Source organism: Budorcas taxicolor, chromosome 23 (genome assembly GCF_023091745.1).
Source record: "Budorcas taxicolor isolate Tak-1 chromosome 23, Takin1.1, whole genome shotgun sequence".
NCBI classification, from domain to species: domain Eukaryota; kingdom Metazoa; phylum Chordata; class Mammalia; order Artiodactyla; family Bovidae; genus Budorcas; species Budorcas taxicolor.
In genome coordinates, this window is record NC_068932.1 from 39,338,416 (window position 1) to 39,365,493 (window position 27,078).

Genomic DNA, 27,078 nt, shown 5'->3' on the forward strand with positions numbered 1-27,078 from the left:
GTCCATCAGGTCGCAAAGAGTTGTATACAACTGAGCAACTTTCACTTTCACTTACATACATTATGATTCTTTACTCCTAGATACTTTAGTGTGTATTAATATTTCCTAAGAATAAGAATATTCTTTTGCTTGACCACAGTAGTCAACCTCAGTAAATTTAACATTGGTGGAGTATTTTGAAATGATTTTTTAATAAAATTTAAAAAAATTGTATTCTGCTTTTAAAAGTATTTTTACTGCACAGGATTTGAGAAATGACTGATAGCCAAATGAGTAAAAATTGCCACGAGAAAACCTTGTTTTTAGTTTTTATGTCTGTCTTATCTTTTTTCTAGAGAAACATAGTTTTTCCTCGACAAGCATTATATATGTTTTTTATGTCCACATAGTTTAGATGTTAAGATTTTTTTCTAAAACATTTTTAATCTTTCTAGAGAATTCCAGTATATGAGTAAAAGATGATTTTTTAAAGTCAGGTTTCTGGTAGGTCTTTGGATTGTATCCAGTGATTGTCTGTTATAAATCCTTGTAGGTAAATTTTTACAGTTAGGTCTTTAGGATGAATTCTTAGAAATGGAATAGGTAGGTCAAGGAATATGCATTATTTTTTATTTTATTTTATTTTTGGCCATGCCTCATGGCTTGTGGGATCTTGGTTCCCGAACCAGGGATGACTCCAGACCCTTAGCAGTGACAGCAGCAAGTCCTAACTGCTGGACTGCCACAGAATTCTCAAGGATTATGCGTGTCTTAAAGATGAAATAAATGACAGGAGGTGTACTGCTGGATTGATTTCTATAAAGGTATTAGTTTACTTTGCCATCAGTGTGAGAAAGCCCTGTTCACTTTCCAGCTGGCATGGGGTTTTGTTATATTTTTTAAAAACTTTAAATTGCTCTGGAGCTTAGTTATTAAATAGCTGTCTAGAGAAATATTAAGAATAATTACTACCAATGTCAGTTTGGGTCTGCAGCATACACAGAATTGTTCTTTGGTCCTGTCTTTTGTCCCCCCCAGATCCCTCCTCCAGTGCAGGCAGGGTTGCCCCCTCCAGTCCAGCAGCAGGCACCTGGCAGACCTGCAGGACCCCCTGTGCAAGTGCCACCTCCTTTTCTACTTCAAAACCAGTATGAACCTGTCCAGCCCCACTGGTTTTACTGCAAGGAGATAGAATACAAACAACTATGGATGCCTTTCAGTGTTTTTGACTCTTTGAATCTTGAAGAAATCTATAATTCAGGTAAGTGTGGGTCTTGCATCATTTGTATCTGATTTGAGGAAGAGTGGAATGAGGAGTAAGTATCCATGGCCTCCTTTTCATGAATGTCATTTTCTTTAATCCTGTAGACCTCGCCAGCCTCTGTACCTTAAGGTGATGATACTTTTAATAATACACTGTATTCTTAAGTTCTGGGTTATTTGAGTAAGGTATTTGAAGACATATTTTAATAAGTTTTTTTTTAAAGGTATTTTAAATCCAAGAAATAGAGTAGTTCATATAATCCAGGTGTCTGTTTTCTTATTTCCTTTATTTTTTTGTAGCTAGAGGGCAATGCGGGAGACCTGGGTTCAATCCCTGGGTTGGGAAGATCTCCTGGAGAAGGGAAAGGCTACCTACTCCAGTATTTTTGGCCTGGAGAATTCCATGGACTGTGTAGCCCATGGGGTCACAGAGAGTCGGACATGACTGACTTTCACTTTCACTTCATATGGCATTTATAAAGCATTTTCTATGGAACTCTTGTTCCTTAAGAGAAGAGTTTTAAAAATGGCTATAACTACATCCATCTCTCTCTCTTTTTTTTTTTCCTGGAGCAAGAACATCCATCTCTTGAGGTGGTGCACAGGAGTAGGAGGTTCACACTCTGAGAAGTTTCACTGTAGAAATAGGTTTTTTTGTTTATCCTGAAGATATTTCATCTTAGGACTTAAAAATCACCTATTCTTTAGAAGTATGTTCATGGAGAATTTGCTGGTTTGATACATAGAGAAAAAGCCTACCGGTTATTGGAATTATTTCATGATGCTTTTATATTTTACTCTGGTTATTTCTTCTCCACTTAAGAGAGTCATCATTTTGAGCAGCACAGATTAATCTTAAAATTCTGTTTTTGGATAGAAATGAGCTTTGTTTTTTGTCTTTAATGTTAGACAAGTCGCCATATTCGTTATTTATTACTTTTAGATCTACCTTGTAACTGTTCAGTTAAAATGTGGGCTTTGTTTTCTAGTCCAGCCGGACCCTGAGAGCGTGGTCCTTGGCACTGATGGAGGGCGCTACGACGTCTACCTCTATGACCGGATGCGGAAAGCCGTGTACTGGGACGAGGAGCCAGCCGAAGTGAGACGCTGTACTTGGTTCTACAAAGGTGACACAGACAGCAGATTCATTCCCTATACAGAGGAGTTCAGCGAGAAGCTAGAGGCACGTGGGCTTTGTTCCTTTATGCCTTTCTTTAAAACACATAGCCTCTATACATTGGAGCCTCATGTAACACCTCTCACAGGGGAGCGGACTTTATTTACAGGACACCTCATCTTGATCAGATGCACAGAGAAGACTACTTTTTAAGTAATGTCATCTTTTTTGAAGTGCTAATTGTGGTCTTGGTGTCTGAAGATAACAATGTTGTTTGGGGAACATTACAGATCTAATATAATAACATATCAAACCTTCAAAAGAACATAGGCTGCTGGATCTGCTGCTACTAATACATGCCAAGCGTATGGATGTTTTTCAAATTAATATTCAGTAAAAGCATTTATGAAAATAAACATAAGAATAGGAATAGATGTTGTCAGACTTTTTAACCGTCTTAAAACTGGTGGTTAGTGTTGCTTTACATAATAGTGTTAATTCATTGTTAAAATTTTCTTAATAATTGAGTATCTAAATATTTGAAATGTTAATTTATCTGCGTACATGGGCATGATAAAGGACAGAAATGAAAAAGACCTAATAGAAGCAGAAGAGATTATGAAGAGGTGGCAGGAACATAGAGAAGAACTATACAAGAAAGATCTTGCTGACGTGGAGAACCACTATGGTGTGTTTACTCACCTAGAGCCACACATCATGTAGTGTGAAATCAAGTGGGCTTCAGGTCGCATTAGAAGTATAATTGACAGGCAGTGAACTATACGTATTTATGATATGTATATGATTCAAAAAGCTTGGGCATATCCATATACTTGTGAAACCACACCACAAACAAGTTAGTAAACCAGTCTGTTGTCCCTTTTTGCCTTTTCATACTATTCATGGGGATCTCCTGGCAAGAGTAGGAATGGGTTGCTGTTCCCTCCTCTGGTGGGCCATGTTTTGTCAGAACTCTTCACTCTGACTCATCTGTCTTGGGTGACCTTGCATGGCATGCCTCACTGAGTTATGCAAGCCCCTTTGCCAGGACAGGGCTGTGATCTGTGAAGGGGGTCCTTTAAGAAGAGGTGGCAAGAATACACAGAAGAACTGTACAAAAAAAGGTCTAATGACCTGGATAACTTATGATGGTGTGGTCACTCACCTAGAGCCGGACATCCTGGAGTGTGAAGTCAGGTAGGCCTTAGGAAGCATTACTATGAACAAGGCTGGTGGAGGTGATGGAATTTCAGCTGAGTCATTTGAAATCCAAAAAGGTAATGCTGTTTAAGTGCTGTATCAAATATGTTAGCAAATTTGGAAAAGTGAACAGTGGCCACAGGACTGGAAAATGTCACTTCAATCCCAAAGAAGGACAATGCCAAAGAATGCTCAAGCTGCCATACAATTCTCATTTTACATGCTAGTAAGGTTGTGCTCAAAATCCTTCAAGCTAGGCTTCAGTAGTACGTGAACTGAGAACTTTCAGATGTACAGGCCGGATATAGAAAAGGCAGAGGAACCAGAGATCAAATTGCCAACATTTGTTGGATCATGGAGAAAGCAAGGGAATTCTAGAAAAACATCTGCTTCTGCTAAAGCCTTTGACTGTGTGGATCACAGCAAACTGGAAAATCTTAAAGAAATGAGAATACCAGACCACCCTACCTGTCTCCTAAGAAACCTGTGTTTGGGTCAAGAAGCAATAGTTAGAACCAGATATAGAACAGTGGACTGGTTCAGAATTGGGAAAGGAGTACAACAAGGCTGTATATTGTCACCCTGCTTATTTAACTTATGTACAGAGTACATTATGCTCAATGCTGGGCTGGATGAAGCACAAACTGGAATCAAGATTGCTGGGAGAAACATCAACAGCCTCAGATATGCAGATGATACCACTTTAATGGCAGCAGAAAGTGAAGAACTAGAGTCTCTTGAAGAGGGTGAAAGACGAGAGTGAAAAAGCTGGCTTAAAACTCAGCATTCAGTAAACTAAGATCATGGCATCTGGTCATATCACTTAATGGCAAATAGAAGGGGAAAAAGTGGAAGCAGTGGCAGATTTTATTTTCTTGGGTTCCAAAATCATTGTGGGTGTTGACTGTAGCTGTGAAATTAAAATACTGTTGCTTCTTGGAAGGAAAGCTATGACAGACCTAGGCAGTGTCTTAAAAAGCAGAGACATTACTGCCGACAAAGGGCTGTCTAGTCAAAGCTATGATTTTTCTAGTAGTCATATATGAATGTGAGAGTTGGACCATAAAGAAGGCTGAGCACTGAAGACTTGATGCTTTCAAATTGTGATGCTGGAGAAGACTCTTGAGAGTCCCTTGGACAGCAAGGAGATCAAACCAGTCAATCCTAAAGGAAATCAACCCTGAATATTCATTGGAAAGACTGATTCTGAAGCTTCAATACTTTGGCCACATGATGCGAAGTGCTGACACATTGGAGAAGATCCTGATGCTGGGAAAGATTAAAGGCAGAAGGAGAAGGGGAGGCAGAGGATGGGATGGTTCGATAGCATCACTGACTCAGCTGACATGAATATGAGCAAATCTAGGAGATGGTGAAGGACAGGGCATCCTGGTGTGCTGCAGTCTGTAGGGCTGCGAAGAGTCAGATTAGCAACTGAACAACAATAACAAATTAATAGACAACTCTAAACTTTGGTTTTCACGTCTGTGTAATGGGGATAATGTTATTTAGGGCTGATTAAAAGCAGTTGATCAAATGAGGTACCGTATGTAAAAAATGTTAAGTTTGATAACCACTTAGTAAATGAGATCTGCCATTATTGTTACTTTTATTACTATCATTGTTAATAATTTTCTTCCACACTTTCTCTTAATGTGACACAGATTTGTCTTACTGGATTGTACATTGTTTCCATTGTAGGCTGAGTATAAGAAAGCTGTAACCACAAATCAGTGGCACCGAAGATTAGAGTTTCCAAGTGGAGAGACAATCGTTATGCACAATCCAAAGGTAGTGATATTAAGATATTAAAATGCTTAGGTTTTAAAAAATTATTATTTTGCTGAATGTGTTTGATAAGTGTTCATTTTTATTCTATAATAGGGATATATTTATAACAAGTGCATTGCACGGATGATAGAAAAATAAATGAAATGTAAATTTCTCTCACTAAGTTTCTGTTTGTGGTAGTACATTAGCTAAAGTTTAGTATGCATCATTGAAATTAAGCTTGACAAGTTTTTGTACTTGACCCAAGGTCAGCAGAATTTTCTGTGAAGGGTCCGAGAGTAAACATTTAAGGCTTCGTAGGCCATGTAGTCTCTGAAAGTGTATTGGTATTTAGGCAGTATGTAAACCAACGGGCATGGCTATTTTCAATAAAACAAACTATTTCAATTAAAATAATATTTCAGTATTTTCATTTGCTTATAAAAATGAGTGGTAGGCCAGGTTTGACGTGTGGCAATAGTTTGCCTACCTTGCCCTTGAGAGTGGTTTGTTTCAACCTTTACAGTAAAAATACATTCTTTCTCTTTTATTGGGGGGAGGGAGAGATTGATGTTAAACTATCATTTTACTTTTTTAATTGAAGTATAGTTGCTTTATACAATATATTAGTTTCAGGTGTACGGCATTGTGACTCGGTAATTTTATGGATTATTAGACTCCATTGGAAGTTATTACAAGATAGTGTCTGTAATTCCTTGTGCTGTGTGATATATCCTTATAGCTTATCTATCTTGTATGTAGCAGATTGTGTCTCTTAATCCCCTACCTCTATCTTGTGTTACTCCTTTCCCTCTCCCTAGTTGTTAAACTGCTTTGCTTTTTTTGTTTTTTTAAATCTATGAGTCTTTCTGTTTTCCTACATACATTAGTTTGTTTTCTTTTTTAGAGTCCACAGGTAAGTGACGTAGTATTTGTCTTTTCTGACTTAATTTCACTACACGTTTTCTAGGTCCATCCATGTTGCTGGAGATGGAAGAATTTCATTCTTTTTTATGACTAATATTCCATTGTGTCTGTATATTTCTCTATATCTGTGTGTCTGTCCAACATCTTCTTTATCCACTTGTCTGTTGATGGACGCTTGGATTGCTTCCATATCTTGGCTGGTGTAATTAGAACTGTTGTGACCTTTTAAGTTTTTTGGTTTAAGTTTATTACTAGGTATTTTATTTTTGAAGAGATTTTTAAGCAGAATTTTTTCTTTTTCTTCCTCTTTCAGTTCATTATTAGTGTATAGAAAAGCAGCAGGGTTCTGTATATTAATTCTTGTATTCTGCCATTTTACTGAATTCACTTATCAGTTCTAATAGTTTTTTGGTGGAGACTTTAGGATTTTCTGTTTACAGTGTCATGTCATGTGCAAATAGTGATAGTTTTACTTCTTCCTTTCCAGTTTGGATGCCTTTTGTTTGTTTTTCTAATCTGATTGCTGTGGCCAGACTTCTAATACTATGTTAAATAGAGGTGGCAGGAGTGGGCATCTTTGTCTTGTTTCCAGTTTGGAGGAAATACTGTCAGCTTTTCACCACTGAGTATGATATTAGTGGTAGGTTTTTTCATAAATGGCCTTTGTTATGTTGAGATATGTTCTCTCTGTACCAACTTTGATGAAAGTTTTGTCAGGAATGGGTGTTGAATTTTGGTTGTTATTTCTCCTTTTTCATTTCTTATTTTGTTTAGTTGTGTCCTCTTCTTGGTAAACCTGCTTAACGGTTCATCAAATTTTGTTTGTTTTTCAAAAAACCAGCTCTTGGTTTCATTGCTCTTTCTTATTTTGGTCTCTGTTTTATTTATTTCCTCTCTCATCTTAATTAGTTCTTTCCTTCTGCTGACTTTGGACTTCATTTTTTCTTCTTTTTCTGATTCCTTTAGATGGTTGATTAGGTTGTTTGAGATTTTTCCATATGACACTGGACTAAATTTAATACAGTTTATTTAACAGAATAGTGTATGTTTTCCTGAAAAGTGGTAGGTAAGTCCGTTTTTGACATTGAAATTGAATTTGCACTTTGTTATTTAGAGGATTTTGTGTTTATAAAACAGATTTCCTCTACTGCAGGTAACTTTTCTTTAATTTCTTACATGTAAACCTGAAAGTTTGTTATATTTTTAAATCAAGACAAACTACTTCTCATTTAGTTGTACTATTTTTCAAAACAAGCATTGGAAATAATGGTATTGACTTACTTAATCTTAATGGTTACCGAACACCAGCAAGACTGCTAGAAAACTGATTTTGGAGGAGCAGTGTAAGTACTTGATTTATAAGCTATACTATAAGGTAGTTTATTGTGTATTGAAATAAATTAATTTATAGTGGAAATGGATTTGGTAGTGAGCTCTGTCATAATCCTTTTCTGTATCTTGAAGGTTATTGTTCAGTTCCAGCCTTCCTCAGTGCCTGATGAATGGGGGACGACACAAGATGGACAGACAAGGCCTAGGGTTGTAAAGCGTGGAATTGATGATAACCTTGATGAAATTCCTGATGGTGTGTATAATTTGTTTAGGATCAAGATCATTTTTAAACTTTTCTACTTTAAAATGATGAGAAAAGCAAACAGTTATTAGGATTACCTGCCATATTTGAATGAAATAATGAATGAAATGAAACAATCTGAATGATTATTCAGGTTAAATAATCTGAATCAATCTACAATCTAAATGAAATAACCAGAGTAAAATAGTGGATTTAGCTTGAAAATGTTCATTATAGTGTGTATAAATCTAACAAAGAGAAGGATTTTTGAAAAAGATTGTAAGTTTTATATTGGCAGATTGCTTCTCCACATGGGGCTTAGTGCCCTGGGCAGTTCTGGAGAAATGACAAGGTTATGGAGCCTCTAGACACAAAACTGATGGTTGTCATTGGCTCATATCTTCTCCAGTGAGCTGCTTTCTCCACTCCTTGGTCTAGTTCACTGATTTATGCCAAGGTGGACTTTGAGCTTTGTTCATCTAATTTTGGCAAGTTTGTGATGACAAAAGGGATATTGAATATTGCTACTTGTTTAATAAAACCTAAACCAGTCTCCACCTTGTGTATGTTTGTATGTATGGATGTGTGCATGTCTGTCTGTCTTTTGCAGGAGAAATGCCTCAGGTTGACCATTTGGTGTTCATGGTCCATGGCATTGGACCTGTGTGTGACTTGCGCTTTAGAAGCATTATTGAATGTGGTAAGTGTTAGTCACTTTATTTCATGAAATGATTTGAAAACTATTAGAAGAACGTTAAGCCTTTATTTTAAAGTGTTTCCACCTGTATACTGTTGGCTGATGTACTGTCAGAAGAGATTGAAATGATCACTGGGCAATACTAATTTGTACTTGTTTTGCTCTTATGACATTTGTAACTCGTAAAATCCTAGACTGTGAAGAATGAGCAGGGATCTTGGAAATAATTTAGCCCTTCTGACACCCTCTACCTGAACACTTTCAGCTACTAGGAACACCTACACGTTGAACTGATTTTTGGTGAATTAGTTGTGAGAAGTTGTTTAAAGGAACTATGAATTTGCCTGTTTTACATAAATAAAAAGCTATGAATTTTATTTTTTTAATTTGTAGTAATAGTTCACATTTATTGAATATTTGGAATGTGCCAAGTATCTTGCATGTTTAGTATCATTTAATCCTCATAATAACCTCTTGAGGTATAGGTGCTGTTACTGTCATCTTTACTGTTAGGTAAGGAACTGAGGCCCAGAGTATGAGTTAACTTCTCCTGTGTGTTAGTCTGGGAGGTTCTGGAGCAGGTTAATTTGATTTTTGAGTCTACCCACAGTGCATTTCTGCCTGCCAGTAGTGGTAGTTGAGCTAATATTTTTCAGTCATTTATCTATTTCTGTAAAATAATGGAAGAACTTCTTAAAGATTGTTTTTTTTTTCCTTTTCTGAACTAAATTTTGTCATTTTTTTCCTTTGAAAAGTTAGTGTTACAAAAAATACTGATATAATTGAGGTGATGGCTGATTGCTTACCAAGGTAGCAAAATTTAATCAAGTACCTTTGTCTTCCCTGATTTTTTTTTTTTCTTTAAGTGGATGATTTTAGGGTGGTTTCTCTAAAATTGCTGCAGACACATTTCAAGAAATCTTTAGATGATCGGAAAGTAAGCAGAGTGGAGTTCCTTCCAGTTCACTGGCACAGTTCCTTAGGTGGAGATGCCACAGGTGTTGACAGGTTTGTGAGTTTTGATAACTTGGTTTTCAGATTAGTTAAGCTTAGATTCAAATTTTAAACTATCATATAAAGTAGTTTATTATGACTTCAACAAGTACACTAAAAAGCTTTGATTATATATTTGCTCTTATATATTAAATACTGTTAAGCTTATATGCTACTTTGTATGTGTGCATGCCTAATTATGTATGTATGTATATATGTATGTATGTGGTGTGTATATTTCTGTTGTAAATATTTAAGAGAATCTAAGAAAGTTAAACTGGTTTTAAAATACTTACCTATAGCGTTTTTTTCCCCCTATGGTGTTTCAGACATGGGGCTGTCCTGTACATTGTAGCATGTTGAACAGTACCCTTGGCTTCTACCCTCCCGATAAGAGTGACACAACCTAACCTCTGATTTAACGACCAGAAATGTCTCTAGTTACTGCCAGAGGTCCCCTGGTGGCAGAGTTGCCCCTAGCTGAGAACCACCGGTTTAGATGATTGTTTCTCAGTGGAGACTCTTCTGGCAGGACAGTTGTCACGAAAGACTGTTGTGTGTATTGTAGGCCATTTAATATCCTTGGTCTAAATGCCACTAACTGCCAGCAGCACTTACCAGGCACTGTGACAGCTAAAAAGGCCTCCACTCATTTTTGATTGCTTCCAGTTGGGAACCACAGATTTAGGAAGTATTTCTTCTAGGGACACAGAGCTGATAACATACTTGGATGTTAGTGAATGTCATGATGTTTCAGGGCACGTGTTTTAATAAAACTAACCTACGAATATTTTATCATGTGAGGCCTTGTACAGAGGATGAGCTGGTTGGATGGCATCACTGACGCAGTGGACATGAGTTTGAGTAAACTCCGGGAGTTGGTGATGGACAGGGAGGCCTGGCATGTGGTAGTCCATGGGGTCGCAAAGAGTCGGACACAATTGAGTGACTGAACTGAACTGAGGCCCTGTTACGGGGCTGTTTTCTTTCTCTCTGGGTAGTCCTAAAGTATGCTGTGCTGTGTCCTGAAATATGACCAACTCAAATCGGGAAAGATTTTCATTCTTTTAAACTCCTTTCTTAGTTTCTTGCCACATTCTCTGTTGTCCTTTGCCACCTACAATTGTTGTCAAGTATCCTGATTTCCAGTAAATTGAAAGAAAAAGTTAGGCTTTCCTCTTTAAAAATGAAGTAAAGATCTTTGTTTTGGCCTTATTTTATATGATAACTTTAGAGAATTTTAAATTCACAGGATAGTTATAGACACAAGTTGATAACGTTTTTGGTTTATCTTGGTTTATTTACAATACCTCTGACTGAAATCAACTCATAATTAGTGTGTGAGTTTTTTTTTCTCAGTGTATTTTCAAGATTCATAAACTCATATTTAAGGTGGTTACTAAGTATACTTTTTTCTTTCTAAACAGGAATATTAAGAAAATCACTTTACCAAGTATTGGTCGATTTCGTCACTTTACCAATGAGACCTTGCTAGACATTTTATTTTACAACAGCCCCACCTACTGTCAGATGATTGTGGAGAAAGTGGGATTGGAGATAAACCGTCTGTATGCACTCTTCATGAGTCGGAACCCGGATTTCAAAGGCGGGGTCTCCGTTGCTGGCCATAGCTTAGGTGAAACTTTTTAATTTCCACGTTTAAAGTACAGTTTTTGTTGAGTCGTCACTGTTTTCATTGTGGGTGACATGGTTCGTTAGAGATCTAGAATTATAGATTCCCAGTTTTATAAAGGGTAGGCGTGAAGGCTTTGAGTTTACATTCTGCCTTTTGCTATTCACCTTTCCTGTTGCCTAGGAATAACCATGGGGTCGCTAAGAGTCGAATGACTGAGCGACTTCCCTTCCACTTTTCACTTTCATGCACTGGAGAAGGAAATGGCAACCCACTCCAGTGTTCTTGCCTGGAGAATCCCAGGGACGGGGAGCCTGGTGGGCTGCCGTCTATGGGGTCGCACAGAGTCGGACACGACTGAAGCGACTTAGCAGCAGCAGGACTGCTTTATATTTTAATTTATTCTGCTATTCAAGAATATTGATTATCAGATCTTGATGAGCATCTAACTTTACGTGACTTCCACTTGGGACTTTGAATAATAAGAGTAGGATAATGTAATTAATGTTATAGAAGCACCTAATGCATTATAAAACAACAAAGCAAAATGCTTTTTTTTTTAAGGCTCTTTAATATTGTTTGACATCCTGTCTAACCAAAAAGATTTGAACTTATCAAAGTCTCCTGTGCCTTTTGCTGTTGCTAATGGAGTTGTGAAGCAACCACATTTTCAGGAAAAGCAGGTATGGCCCACTAACATCTAGATTTAGAGTTTGAGCCAAAGAGCTTTTCAAAATCTGAACTGATTTTATGTAACAAAACTCCTTGAGGTTTACAAGTATGATGGAACCACAGAGCTCGTTTGAGTTTCTTACTTGTCTTCCTTATGGATTATACATTTAAATGTGATAGAATGTTTATGATTTGTTTAAAAAATGTGAAGTAAATTATTATAAGGAAATGAGAGCATACAAATTTAGTACTTTCAGTAATTTTCTGAATATTCAAATTTGGAATAACTACTAAAACTTATGATTTATGTATGGGACAGAATTAAGATTTTTCCATAGATCAGAAGATGTTTTATGGGAGTTTTTCTGAACTTTGTAATGTTCTCCCAACTTTTTTTTAAAAAGATACCCGAAGAGCCAAAGCTGACGTTGGATGAGTCTTGTGAGCTTGATGTTGAAAATGAAGAAGTCCTGACTCTGCAAGAAACTCTGGAAGCACTTAGTCTCTCTGAATATGTTAGCACTTTTGAAAAGGAAAAGATTGATATGGAATCTCTGGTACTGATGATAGTTTGATTCATTTTTGTCTGAAACTGTTTTTCCTGTGTATGAGATGGAAAATTATTAAGATTTAAACCCTTTTACATCACAGTGAAAGCAGAGACTTAAATGTTTAAAAAATTGAAAAAGGAGACCTTTAAAAAAAAATAATCTGGGAAGACTTTTCTAAGTAAAACAAAACCCACAAGCCATAAGGAAAACGAAATTGTGTAGTAGGGGATGCCATAAGCAATATCTAAAGGCCAGTGATAGGTTAAGAAGACAATTTGGAGCACACTTGTAGACAGAGCACTCATTTCCTTATTATTCAAAGTTGCTACAAATTAACTACATAAAAACCACCAACACAATAGGAAAATAGGCAAAGGATGTGAACAGATGTATATGGAAAATAAAATAAACAACTTCTTATCAGGAAACTCAAGAAAAATATGAATTAAAAGTGCAGTGAGATTTTTTTTTAACCTGTCAGTTTGGCAAGAATATTAAGAGTTTGATGTTCATACATTGTGTGGCCGGGATAACAGGAAATAGGTACTGATACATACTGGAGTAAGAGCATAAATTGGTGCAACCTCTGTAGAGAGCAGTCCAACAGTATCTTTTATTATTTTTCAAATATTTATTTATTTGGCTGCACCAGGTTTAGTTGCAGTATGTGGGATCTTGTTCCCTGACCAGGGATCAGACTTGGGCACCCTGCATTGCGAGCGTGGAGTCTCAGCCACTGGGCCACCAGGGAAGTCCTGTGTTTTAAAATACAAAGAATGCATACACTTAGCCCAGCAATTTCGCTGCCAAGGGTATTTCCTATGAAAAAATACTCACATAGGAGTATTTCCAAGGATACTCACTGTAGGACTGTTTGTAATAGCAGCTCCTTAGGAACACCTGTGTCCACTAGTAGAGTGCCCGTGAAATCATTTATGGTGCATGCACACAGTGGTGAACCCAGCTGTTGAATGAACGGGGCAGTGCCAGAGGGAGTGGTGTGGAACGATCTCTAAGGTTTGTTACATGAAAAGACCGAAATTCAGACCTGTTTGTGTATAGGTTTGTTGTTCAGTCACTAAGTCATGTCCTACTTTTTGTGATTCCTTGGACTGTAGCGCGCCAGGCTTCCCTGTCCTACACTATCTTCCAGAGTTGCTCAAATTCATGTCCATTGAGTTGGTGATGCGTATAAGTCACACACATGGAAAAACACGGGATGCCGTGTACACATAAGATATCTCTGGACGGAGAGCAAGTTGCCTGCAGTGTCTGCTCAGAGGACTGGGTGGTTGGGGTGGGTGGAGGGAGGAGACTTTATTTTACACTTAACTTCGGATACTGAACAGCCGTGCGTGTTAAAAATTAAGAGAATGATGTAGATGTGGAGGCTGAAGATTTTACCACCTAAATTCATAATTAAAAATTACTGAGGGTGGGGGTAAAAAAATTAAGTTGACTAGGATATTCAATTACCTTAGATGATACAGTTTCTTTTCATAATTTCCTTTTTTCAGTTTCATTTCATGTATCATTAGATTGACTAATGTGCTTGTCTGTTTTCTTTTAAAGCTTATGTGTACAGTGGATGATCTGAAGGAAATGGGGATACCGCTTGGACCCAGAAAGAAGATAGCTAACTTTGTAAAACATAAAGCTGTCAAACTGGTAAGGTTCATTTCTGCTCCTAAAAGAAAACATAACTTAACTCTGACTAGCTTGTTTATATTTTGGAAATTTTTGTTCATACCATTATGGTTAGGCCAGTTACTGTGCTCCCTGCCCAAGGGAACAATAATTGAGTTGATGGAAGCCCAGAAGTGGGAGTCAGCCAGAACGGGGTTTAAATTCTTATTAAATTTCAATTCCTGGTTTTCCTGGGGATGATCAAGGTTCAGGTTAAAGGACTTTCAGTTTTTAAATTGGTATTTGCGTATTTCCCAGTGCAACATTGGATAAGTCCTAGATAAATAGATGAGCTGGTGACCCTAATTTCCAATTCAACTACTCATTAACTATATATTCATGAGCAATTTGCTTAACTTTTCTGGTCCTTGGTTTCCTTCATTTCTACATTGGGAGTGATAATGCCTTCCTTACAGGATTGCAGAGTGGATGAAGCCATGCATGTATAGCTAATCACCCAATAAATATTAGCTCATTTTCTGTCTTTCTAATCCTTCTCACCATCTAAAGAGATAAAAAGAACACACACATACATCTCGTTAAATAATAACCAAAAAGCAAAAATTGTCAGCAATCCAAAACACAGCAATAACAGCAACAACTAAAAAGCATTTAAGAAGAAGTAAAACAATTGGGAATAACGGACTTGTTTTATTTAATTTTCATTGAGTTAACTATACAGAGATTTTCTGTAAACTTAGGAAAGTTGGTAGCATTTAGAGTAGGTATTTTGTTTTTATTGTACATTAATTAACATGGTCTTCATTGACCCTTCCATCATTTAAACTTCTGTGGTTCTTTGGAAAGAACTTAACATGCCTCTTTATGTGTAATACGGTTATAAAGTCATAGGACAGAGCTGTTGTGATTAGCTAAGCAGTTGAGTTGTTTGGCATTTTCTGAGTGTATCTTTTGGATCAGGCACGTGCTGGATCCTTGGGACCTCGAGATGAACTGTGGGGTCTGTGGTCTAGCTAGAGCGGGAGATCTGACCACAGAGAAAGTATCGGTCCCCTGACAGCTCTGTCAGAGCCAGGTGAGGCCTGGCCATGGGAGAAGGGACGGGCTGGTGAGGGAACACTTCCCCCGGGTGTTGGTGAATGAACCTGAAGGAGGGGTGGGGTCAGGGGAAATGGCTTTCCAGGAGGGGGCAAGTATTTTTCTGCAGTGGAAACAGCAAGGGGACTGAGAATAGGGTAGGGGAGAGGGTCCCAAAGGCCCGAATGGCAGAAGTGGCAGCTGGTCCCCAAATGTATTCTCATGGCCGTGAAAGGCATGGTGCTTTTTAAGCTAACACCATGAAATGCTGACTTGCTTATTAATTCTTGTCACAAATTATGATTTAGCACCAAATAATTTATTTAGTCTAAATTTTAAATTTTTTACTTCAGAAATGTTAAAGCTGTGTGCTATAAGCCACATCACCAGGGTCTTCTGCATTGCAGGCGGATTCTTTACCAACTGAGCTATAAGGGAAGTCCCTATAAAATTTCAACCATAAGCAAATGTGCTTATAATAAATAATAAATGAGTTTTTAGACATTGATTCCTTCCTGGTTTTTCCATTAATATTTTCTGTCTTTTGCTATTGCTTAGGGCCTACTGGCTGATAGGCAGTACTAAAGGAAGAAAAAGTTGGAGCAACTCTTAATGGAGCACATCATTATCAACCTGAATTTTACATTAATATGTGTGTATGTGAGGGAGAGAGAGAGAGAGAGAACTGGGCCACATTTTAGCAGCAGTGTAAAGCCACTGGGTCAGTTCTAAGGGACATGGTGTGAGAGCCACCGCTGTGGGTCAGTGGAACAGTCAGGGCACTTGCATGACTGGGCTGGTGTTTTAGAGTTCACTTGGTTACAGTGTGGGTATAGAGTTGGAAGAGGGTGAAGCTAGAGGCTGTTGGGAATCTCAGCATAGTCACTGTAATTATATAGTGACTCGGAAATGGTTGGGATGTAATAGAAAATGGAAAAAAAGGGTGCAACTCAAAACACATGTTAGACACAGGATAGCGTTTGTGATGGTTGACTGAAGGTGATGATGAAGACTGAGTAGAGGGGCAGCATCTCTGGTGAGCAAAGTGGTCACACCAAAGCCAGGACGCCACAGGTGTGTCCACACTGGACAGCAGCCTGTGTTCTCCACGTGTAAGCACGTGCATCTGCATGTGCACCTCAGTGAAGCACAGGCCTGTAGAAATAGAGAAGCAAAAAATGAGAAGCCTGATTTCCAGGCCGTGCATCTGCCCTTGATTTTATATTTCAGTAAAAGGAAGAACAAAAAAGTGTTCTGTTTATAGTTCTTGAAAAGTCTCTAGAAGGAGTTCGGTTTGGCTCCTGTAGTAGCTTGGCTGTATCACTTATGGCACTTATAAGAATGTTTTGAAAGGGGTAAAAACCTATAAAGTCATCTTATTTTTTAAATTCAAAAATAATTGCCTCTGAATGAACCGTGACACTTTCTCAGCTGGGTCACCACTGATCGCTCTGGTTTTCATCATTAACAAGGTGCTGCTGGGTCAATAATGAGATAAAATGGTGCCTCCTGTTGATTTTCTGTAACTGAAAAGTTGCCTGTTATTTTTAATAAGGAGATCAGGTATTTGTGACCTGAAATTTTCCTTCCCCTTTGTAAACCATCTTAATCATTTTCCTTTGAAAAGAAATAATTCTTAGTGCTGGGAATATTGATTGTCAAGTATGTGTATGTTGGCTCGCTTTGTTTTCAAGTTACTGCCTCTGTCTAAGAGGGAAACAAAACAACAGTTTGCGTAGGACAGTTTAGGATCTATTTAGACCGTTCTCTTAGCAATTTAGATTGTTATGTTGTATGACTATAATGGGAGGTACTTTGAAGCAAGAAAGCAAATTTAAACTGAAGAACATTGGTCACATTCTTCAGTCTGTGTTTTAGGCTTAATCCTGTGGTGTCTCCAAAGGGCAGAGATAACAAGGCCAACCCAGACCTTCATGGTGGGATCAGTTCCCAGATGGCTGGCGGAGAGCTTTCTTTTTGCTATATCATCTTTTGAATTAACCAGTTGGACTTGTTTCCAGGTTTCCTAGTATTTGGAATTCACTGATGGACAAGAGCAGTTAGACCAGTGTTTAGGCACTGTCAGTAATGTTCAAACAGAGACTTACCCAGGCATTCACAGCTTAGAGAGTGAGGACCACTGAGACCTGTGCCCATGGGAAGTCAGCAAATCCACCGTGACGGTTGTTCACATTCCCCTGACATTGTTGCCGCTGTCCTGGGGCACAATCACAAACCAACATGGGCGGGTTTTGTCTCATTACTATAGTGATACACCTGTTCTGTTGATGCTCCCAAAGATTTTCTTTACTGACTTATTTATGAAACGCATAGATCTTGAGCGTTCTGTTCAATAAGTTTTGACAATTTTTGCACCTGTGTAATCACCAGCCAAAACCAGAAACTGAACATTTTTGTCACTCAGTTCTCTCATGCTTCTTTCTAATCAGCTCCTCCTGCCATACAGCTCCTCTTCTGAATCTGATCACTATCGAATAGTTTTGCCTGTTCTAGAAGTTTATATAAATGGAACCAACACTGAAAATTCTTTTTTATCTTTCTTCTTTTACTCAAAATAGTGTTTTTAAGATCCATGCAGTTGTAGTTTTATTTGCAGTTTAGTTCTTTTTATTTCTGAGTAGTTATTCCACTGTATGAGTGTACCACAATGTGTTCTTTACAGAATGCTTTTGAGGAAAACTTGTCAGTGGCTTCATACAGACGTAAGAATATAAACATGTTGGAGAAATAAATTTCTTAAGTTTACACCTCTTTATAGGAAGTATATATTTTACAGTTACATAAGTACTTCTAAAATTATCTGGCTAAAGTTGAGATCATAAAGGAAGAAGTTGGTATTTTTAAAAAAAACTTCTATTAAAATTTTAAATTACATAAAAAGTGTAGGGCACAGAGTATAATAATAGATAATATTTAGATTTAATTGTAGCTGTTTCGCCACATTTTTCTTTGGTCTTAATTTTCTTTTTCTTAACAATTTTAAAGTAGCTTATAGGCATCATGGCATATTTTTCCTTGAATATTTAGTATGTGTCTCTTAAAGGACATTTCTCTAATTGACCACAATGCTTTCATTCTTAGGCCTAAGAAATTACTAATCATTCCTCAGTATTGATACGGATATTTCATAGTGATAGCTGATAACTTTTCCCCCTTAGTTATATTACGAAATTTTGGTATTTCATAGGAAGAGAGAAAAGCAACATCGGAAAAGAAGGCAGTGGTGGCCACTTCAGCAAAAGGACAGGAGGAAGGTGCTCAGAAAGCTAAAGACGTGGCTTCTCCTCCCTCAGACTCGAATGAGTCCAAGAGGAGACTCCCGCTTGGAGCGTCTGTCTCTTCTGTGCGTGTTGACTATGAGGCGTTTGAAGTTGGCACCGGACAGGCAAGTCAACACACTGACTCAGGCTGTGTGGTTCATGTTGGAATCCCTTACCTGGGTTATTTGGGCGACTTTAAATTCTTAATATTTATTCAACAATTTTTTAGGGGGAGGATGGAGAAAACTGATTTTCTCTTAATAAAAACAGTATGCTTTCATAATGTTAGAAATATGGGATTGAATTGTACTGAACATATCACCTCGCCTTTGAAATTGTCTCTGTTTAAATCTTTTCACCCCTTGGTTTTATAGTGTTCAGTGTCTCAGCCACTAGAAATAGAAGTGGTGATAGAAAATTATTTTCAGAGTATGCTTAAACTTTTTATTACTCATAGTTCTTCCCCGAGGGAAATAGTTTCTGTAAAAACCTACCAAGTAGTTGATAATGCTGCATTTAATGATAAACTTGTTTCACAGTGGCTTAAAAGTATTAAAATCTTTTTAAAGAAGGTTACTTTCAATTTATTTATAGTTGTATGGTTCTAATCTCTTAAGTGAGTTCATGACTGATTTAAAGAAGGCAGAAAATATTGCTGGATGTTTGATACAGCCTATTCAAGCTTTTAAGCCTAATTCATGCATAAAGTTTGCATTTAAAAGGATTTTTATTTATTTCTTTAACTTACTTATTGGCTTGCCTACTCCAGAGCGAACAAGCTTAGTAGATAACAACTGGCAGTCTCGGTTGCCCCACGGCATGTGGGATCTTAGTTCCCCGATTAGGGATCAAACCTGCGTTCCCCACATTGCAAGGCTTGCAAAGTGGATCCTTAACAAAGGATCCTTGCAAAGTGAAGTGAAAGTTGCTCAGTTGTGTCTGACCTCTCTCGGCCCCATGGACTGTTGCCTGCCAGGCTCCTCTGTCCATGGAATTCTCCAGACCAGAGTCCTGGAGTAGGTAGCTGTTCCCTTCTCCAGGGGATCTTCCCAACCCAGGTCTCCCGCATTGCAGGCGGGTTCTTTACCATCTGAGCCACCAGGAAAGTCCCCAAAAATGTCTTCTTAAAACATGAGCAAACTTGAACAGACTCTAGGAAATAAGAAAGGACAGATACTTTCTTAGCTGCATATGAAGGCTGAAGTGTAGTTTGTGGAAACAGGCCCTCCCCATCACCAGGACACTCTCACTGCCTGCTTCTCCTTGGAAGTGTTGGCATCTGTGAACGTGGAATTGTGGGTGTTGGTGGTCTGGACTCCCCTTTTCATAGCTTCATCACCATAGAGGTAAAGGAATCTACTTAATAGGTCCAGTTAAGAAACTTTTAAGGAAGGATTTTATTTGACCTGACTTGAGTCTCAAGTCCATTCTGGACCAATTCTTATTGCCTGGGGAGTGGGGCATGGTTTGATTGGCCCAGTCCAGGTCACATGCCATCTCCTTTGTTACCCAGAGGGTTGTTGTGGTAATCCACAGTATGCTTCATTCATGCTAGAAAGCCAGAAAGCACTGATTAAGGAGAAGATGAGGGGAAAAAAACAATCTCATAATCTCCTTAACCATGACTAATTACCATAAGCAGTTTGAACAAGGCCTTCTGGACTCTTGAACATATATTTACATATCTGTTTTAATAAAAATGGAAAATGCTAGAACATTGTACAGGTCTCCCTTGACTTATGATGGGGTTACATCCTGATTAACCCATTATAACCTGAAACTACCCAAAGTCAAAAATGCATTTAATACACCTAACCTGTTTCCTGGGTGGCTCAGATGGTAAAGCGTCTGTCTACAATGTGGGAGACCCAGGTTCGATCCCTGGGTCGGGAAAATCTGCTGGAGAAGGAAATGGCAATCCACTCCAGTACTATTGCCTGGAAAATCCAAAGGACAGAGGAGCCTAATAGGCTACAGTCCATGGGGTTGCAAAGAATTGGACACGACTGAGCGACTTCACTTAACCTGCCCAGCATCAGAACATTAAACATTAAATATGCTCAGAACACTTAAACATTAGCCTACAGTTGGGGAGAATTATCCAACACAAAGCCCATTTTTTAAATAGGCGGCCATAACAAACTGTCACAAGCTAGGTGGTCTTAATCACCATAAACTTACTGTCGCACAGTTCTGGAGGCTGGAAGCCCATGACTCAGGTGTCAGTGGGGCCTTACTCCGCTCTGAAGCCCCGAAGGGGCGCCCTTCCCTACCTCTTGCCCTTCTGATGGTTTGCCAGCACTGGTTAGCATCCTTTGGTTTAAGCGTGCTTCAGCCCCCCTCCCCAGTCTTCCACTTTCATGTGGCCAACTCCCTTTGTGTTCATGTCATTTCCCTGTCTCTGTGTCCAGGTTTCTCCTTTTCATAATGACATCAGTCACTGGATTTAGGGCCCACCTTAATGCTGTAATGATTCTGTTTCCAAAGAAAGCCTGAGGTACTGGTAGAGTTCTCTTTGGGGGGAACACATTCAATCCATAATATTGGACCTGTAGGCAGTTTTTCACTCTATTAAGCAATCCAGTGATAAACAGTTTTAAACCAATTTTCTGTGAACATTTTTTATTCTTTCTTGCAGTTATATAACTGGAAGTATTTATAGCTGGGCCAAAAGCCGTGAACACAAGAATGTTAATAGTTATTGCTACTTGCCCCTGGAAAGTTTGTACTCCCACTGGCAGCTTCTCTGCCTCTCTCTCCTCTCCCTTGCTAGTACTATCAATCATTCTTGTTTAAAAATGTCATATTCTTACTTCTATAACTTCTTCTAAAGAAATAATTTTTTCACATGCAAATAGGAGTTAAAAATTTTTTTTTAGTATTTTATTTATATCTGTGCTAACTGTTCAGTTCAGTTCAGTTCAGTTGCTCAGTTGTGTCCGACTCTTTGTGACCCCATGAATTGCAGCATGCCAGGCCTCCCTGTTCATCACCATCTCCCGGAGTTCACTCAGGCTCACGTCCATTGAGTACATGATGCTATCCAGCCATCTCATCCTCTGTCGTCCCCTTCTCCTCCTGCCCCCAATCCCTCCCAGCATCAGAGTCTTTTCCAATGAGTCAACTCTTTGCATGAGGTGGCCAAAGTACTGGAGTTTCAGCTTTAGCATCAGTCCTTCCAATGAACACCCGGGACTGATCTCCATTAGAATGGACTGGTTGGATCTCCTTGCAGTCCAAGGGACTCTCAAGAGTCTTCTTCAACACCACAGTTCAAACGCATCAATTCTTCGGCGCTCAGCCTTCTTCACAGTCCAACTTTCACATCCATACATGACCACAGGAAAAACCATAGCCTTGACTAGACGGACCTTAGTCGACAGAGTAACGTCTCTGCTTTTGAATATATTATCTAGGTTGGTCATAACTTTTCTTCCAAGGAGTAAGCGTCTTTTAATTTCATGGCTGCAGTCACCATCTGCAGTGATTTTGGAGCCCAAAAAAATAAAGTCTGACAGTTTTCCACTGTGTCCCCATCTGTTTGCCATGAAGTGATGGGACCAGATGCCACGATCTTCGTTTTCTGAATGTTGAGCTTTAAGCCAACTTTTTCACTCTCCTCTTTCACTTTCATCAAGAGGCTTTTTAGCTCCTCTTCACTTTCTGCCATAAGGGTGGTGTCATCTGCATATCTGAGGTTATTGATATTTCTCCCGGCAGTCTTGCTTCCAGCTTGTGTTTCTTCCAGTCCAGCGTTTCTCATGATGTACTCTGAACATAAGTTAAATAAGCAGGGTGACAATATAAAGCCTTGACGTATTTCTTTTCCTATTTGGAACCAGTCTGTTGTTCCATGTCCAGTTCTAACTGTTGCTTCCTGACCTGCATACAGATTTCTCAAGAGGCAGGTTAGGTGGTTTGGTATTCCCATCTCTCTCAGAATTTTCCACAGGTTATTGTGATCCACACAGTCAAAGGCTTTGGCATAGTCAATAAAGCAGAAATCGATGTTTTTCTGGAACTCTCTTGCTTTTCCCATGATCCAGCGGATGTGGCAATTTGATCTCTGGTTCCTCTGCCTTTTCTAAAACCAGCTTGAACATCAGGGAGTTCACGGTTCACGTATTGCTGAAGCCTGGCTTGGAGAATTTTGAGCATTACTTTACTAGCATGTGAGATGAGTGCAATTGTGTGGTAGTTTGAGCATTCTTTGGCATTGCCTTTCTTTGGGATTGGAATGAAAACTGACCTTTTCAGCAGTCCTGTCGCCACTGCTGAGTTTTCCAAATTTGCTGGCAAATTGAGTGCAGCACTTTCACAGCATCATCTTTCAGGATTTGAAGGAGCTCAACTGGAATTCCATGACCTCCACTAGCTTTGTTCGTAGTAATGCTTTCTAAGGCCCACTTGACTTCACATTCCAAGATGTCTGGCTCTAGATTAACGATCACATCATCATGATTATCTGGGTTGTGAAGATCTTTTTTGTATAGTTCTTCCGTGTATTCTTGCCACCTTTTCTTAATATCTTCTGCTTCGGTTAGGTCCATACCATTTTTTTGCTAACTGTATCTCACTGTATTTCTTTGAGCGCTAGAGAAGTTCGATGTTTTGTCATCTGTTTTTTATGCTTTTTTTCAATGATGTACTAGTATACCTATTTTTCTGTTGGGCTGCTTTTCTCTTTACTGGTACTAAAGAATTCTTTATATATTAGAGATGTTGGCCCCTTCATGTGAATATTTTTTCCAGTTTATAATTTTTTTAACCTTATTTTTTTCTGAAACTGAGGGAAGATGCATAATCTTGAAAGCACCTCCTTTGTGGTCCCCATCAGTAGCAGAAACTATTGAATTTGCAAATTTAGGGGCAAACCAGGGGATGTGAAGTCTAGACTTTGTTAGAAGGGCAGCCTAGTTAGTAGAAAGAGCTTTGAATTTGGGATTAGATGTCATTCTGCCCCTCACCGTGTGCTCCTGAGTAACTGCCGTCACCTACTTGGGTTTCACTGTCTTCGTCTGATATGTGGGCATGAGGGTTCCTGCCATGCCCTCTGCTCTCAGTGGACCTCTCTCATGCCCTTGATTATGCCATTCCTTGTTCTTCATTCTCAGGATACTGAAATGATGGAGGCAGAAGTTCTGTCACTGAGCATCAAACAAAAGAGCTTTGTAAACTACAGAGAGCTGTCCGAATGTGGGTGCTTTCTCTTATGCTAACAGTTCTCTGTGAGCTGAAAGGCTACATGTGAGCTTCCCCTACACAGGAGCTCTTTGGGGATAAATCATTTTTCTAATGGAGAGAAACATGCCTAATGAATGAGGATGGTAGTTATAATAGAAGTCATAGTCACTGGATGCTTAAAATATGCTAAGCATCTTATGTGGATTTGATAATTATTAAGTGTGGTTTTTCAACCACATTATGAGTTTGGCATTGCTATGATTCCCATTTTATAGATGAGGAAACTGAAGTGGAGGCAAGAGAGATTGAGAAACTTGCCTGAAGACACACAGTAAGGAGTGGAGTCAGGGCTCAAACCCAGGCAGTTTGATTCTAGAGTCTGCAGTTTTGACCACATTTATAACTAACATAGAGATGCTACTTCTGTACACTGTATATTTTATGCTTTATACAATAAGTGAAAGTCTTAGAGGATGTAATTGTGGGTAAAGATTTCAGAGGGAAATTTTTTGGTTCTTCTGTGCTAGCAGCAGCTGTCCGTTACAGTGATCATTAGTATCGTAAGCTATACGTTACAGAGCATCGTCTGTATTGGGGTGCTTTTAATTAAGTGAAGTTTTAGTTGAACCTTTGATATTTGTGTTTCATGACATTGAAATGACTGTCTTTCATTGTTTTCTGATTCTTCCTAGGTTTCTGTTGTTTACAGCTCCTTAGACTTTGAACCAGAGATTTTCTTTGCCTTGGGATCTCCAATTGGTATGTTTCTCACTATTCGAGGAGTGGATAGGATAGATGAAAACTACAGGCTTCCTACCTGCAAAGGATTCTTCAATATTTATCACCCAGTGAGTGACTTGCATTTACTTCTGCTTTGAAGAAGACAAAGCACTAGTCCTCTTTATCCTGATAGAGTCTCAGATTCGTATTTCTTGGGAATTAAAACTGATTTTGATTTTGTACAACTTAGCCCTCTGACCTAAAAAATAGTCTGATACTTTGCAATAAACTTTTCTACCAGAAAGCCTTTGTTCAAGGAAACGATTCTTTTGTTTTGTTTGCAAAGTAATTTTCTCCACAAACTGAAAAGTCGTCTTATAATTACCAGTATTTGAATAAGGTGTGGAAAAAAAATAAAAATCTCTGGTTTGCTAGTTATCTGTTTTCTCACTTAGCTAAGATACATAACACAAAACAGCTTTTCATAAATTTCTAATTCTTCTGTTTATAGCTTGATCCAGTGGCATATCGATTAGAACCTATGATTGTACCAGATTTGGACCTGAAGGCAGTTCTCATTCCACATCACAAAGGCAGAAAAAGACTTCATTTAGGTAAAGAGAAAATGCTAATAAAACTAATTTCCTTCCTGTCATTTTGTGACTGTCATTTAATGATTTGGGTTCTTCCTGTCATTTGTAATAAGTTATGAGCATTTTAACACTAAGGTCTTATTTGAGTGCCTACTATGTTCAGAACCTGTTTACTAAATATTTGGAGGAGCTGTAAAGTTATAAAAGAGTTTCTTCTTGATGATTTCTTCTTGATAATATTTGATATTTGTTGATGTAATTGATACAATTGTTGATATAATGAGGAATGGGGGAAGTTGGTGATAAAGTGAGATGCATACATTTTGATAAAATTTGGTAAAAGTTTTTGGAATTGGGAAGCATAGTTGTTTTTGAACTAAAGACCAAACCATCAAGAAATAAATTTGACGCTCAGTCAAGTGAGCTGTTTTTTCCTTGGTAACTATAAATAAACTTTTTCTTTTAAATAAATTTTATTGAACAAAATGGATTGATAATAATTCCAAGTAGGGTTTAGGTTTCTTTTATGCCTATTAATGGTATATTATTCTTATTCATAGGTTTAAAAGAAGGAGAAGTGATCATGCCCTCTTAAAATTTTTGTTCTTTTTTTTTTTCTTTAAGCTTGCATCATGCTTTTCAAACGTAATTAACTTTTGAAGTTAAAATGAGAAATTTGATACTTTGATATTCTTAAGATTTTGAATTAAAATATGATTTATTAGACACAAGTAGAAAAAGTAAAGGGGCAGTAGTTTCTTCATTTTTAACTTAGGAGTTTAAATGGTGGTTATATCAGAATCTCAAATTCTCAAAACCATTCGCCAATACATATTAGAAGAACAGTCATCTTTTTAGTCCTGTGGGCCCGTTTTTTGACTTTTAAAAAAAGGCCCATAGATATGCTTATACCTTTTTATGGTATTTGCATTCTGTTTTTTTTTTTTTTTGGAAGAGAGGAAATATATAGGTTTAGGCTGGATCAAGTTTAGTCATTAAAAAAATGATAGGGTAAGACTCCACAGAACATTTTATTTTATTTATTTATTTTCACAGAACATTTTAACATGTTGAGTGTTCTTGGCTGAGAAACTCCCATGTATTTGACATTTAAGAGAAGAGTAAGAGGTCTTATCCAGTCTGAGAATAGTGTAACTTGTGTTTTAACTTTTGTGGTGCAGAATTTTACCCAGTAACCAATAACTTGTTATGTCATCTTAATCTCTTTAGAGTTGAAAGAAAGTCTCTCTCGTATGGGATCTGATTTGAAGCAGGGTTTCATTAGCTCTCTGAAAAGTGCTTGGCAGACATTAAACGAATTTGCCCGTGCTCATACCTCTTCAACTCAGTTGCAAGAAGAATTGGAGAAGGTAGCCAATCAGATCAAAGAAGAAGAAGAAAAGCAAGTAGTTGAAGGTAAATTTGACATTTAAGGCATTTTCCAGTGCAAAAATTATTTGTGAACAAACACATGAATTATTTGATGATGCTTTTCCATTATAGTCCTTTTTGTTGAAATGTAGAGGCTCTTCCTATAAAGGAAAATCTGTTTGTACAAACTGTACTTCAAAACCCATGTCATCCTTTCTTTTTAAACTAGGTTTTGGGCTGATAGTTGCAGGTTTTACTTTGCTGCTGTTTAGTTGCCAAGTCATGTCCAACTCTTTGCAACCCCATGGACTGTAGCCCATCAGGCTCCTGTCCGTGGGATTCTCCAGGCAAGAATACTAGGGTGGGTTGCCATTTCCTCCTCCAGGGGATCTTCCTGATCCAGGGACTGAGCCTGCTTCTCCTGCATCTCCTACACTGGCATGAAGATTCTTTACCACTGAGCCACCTGGGAAGCCCAGGTTTTACTGTACAGGCTTTAAATTTTGTTCAGATTCATAAGGCCAGAATGGAATGTCGGAGTTGAGAACTAAGTTGGTATTCAGGCATCTGAATGACCCCCTGTGAGAAAAGCTCTCCTGGTTCTGTGTCTGACTGTGTCACTGTAGACTATACGTGCAATGTCAAGTCGTTGTGCCGTGATGTTTTTGATTCTTTCAGGTTCTAATTCTATTTCCTTTCTCTCTGCAATGCTCTCTCACCCCTTTTCTTCAAAACTCCTGTCAGCTGGTTGGCTCTCTCTCCTCTCTCCCGGGCAGCCAGCCCCTCTCCCCTGGCTCTTTGGAGGAATGGGAAGTGAGCCTGGTAGCTCC

The 27,078-nt window shown here is 38.3% G+C and overlaps 1 protein-coding gene across 2 annotated transcripts in view; it reads left to right on the forward strand.

Moving 5' to 3' along the window:
- The window catches only part of SEC23IP (SEC23 interacting protein), a 39,069-nt gene that overhangs the window by 6,192 nt on the left and 5,799 nt on the right, over positions 1-27,078 (forward strand). The window contains exons 3-16 of one of the 2 annotated variants that reach the window (XM_052660707.1): positions 1,018-1,240; positions 2,232-2,425; positions 5,261-5,350; positions 7,721-7,841; positions 8,440-8,529; positions 9,393-9,534; positions 10,947-11,155; positions 11,717-11,835; positions 12,229-12,381; positions 13,948-14,043; positions 18,308-18,505; positions 24,257-24,412; positions 24,796-24,898; positions 26,108-26,293. In XM_052660707.1, coding sequence (XP_052516667.1) covers positions 1,018-1,240; positions 2,232-2,425; positions 5,261-5,350; positions 7,721-7,841; positions 8,440-8,529; positions 9,393-9,534; positions 10,947-11,155; positions 11,717-11,835; positions 12,229-12,381; positions 13,948-14,043; positions 18,308-18,505; positions 24,257-24,412; positions 24,796-24,898; positions 26,108-26,293 — 2,080 coding nt within the window. The remainder of the gene's footprint in view (positions 1-1,017; positions 1,241-2,231; positions 2,426-5,260; positions 5,351-7,720; positions 7,842-8,439; positions 8,530-9,392; positions 9,535-10,946; positions 11,156-11,716; positions 11,836-12,228; positions 12,382-13,947; positions 14,044-18,307; positions 18,506-24,256; positions 24,413-24,795; positions 24,899-26,107; positions 26,294-27,078) is intronic. The other variant, XM_052660708.1, reaches the window with a different exon arrangement.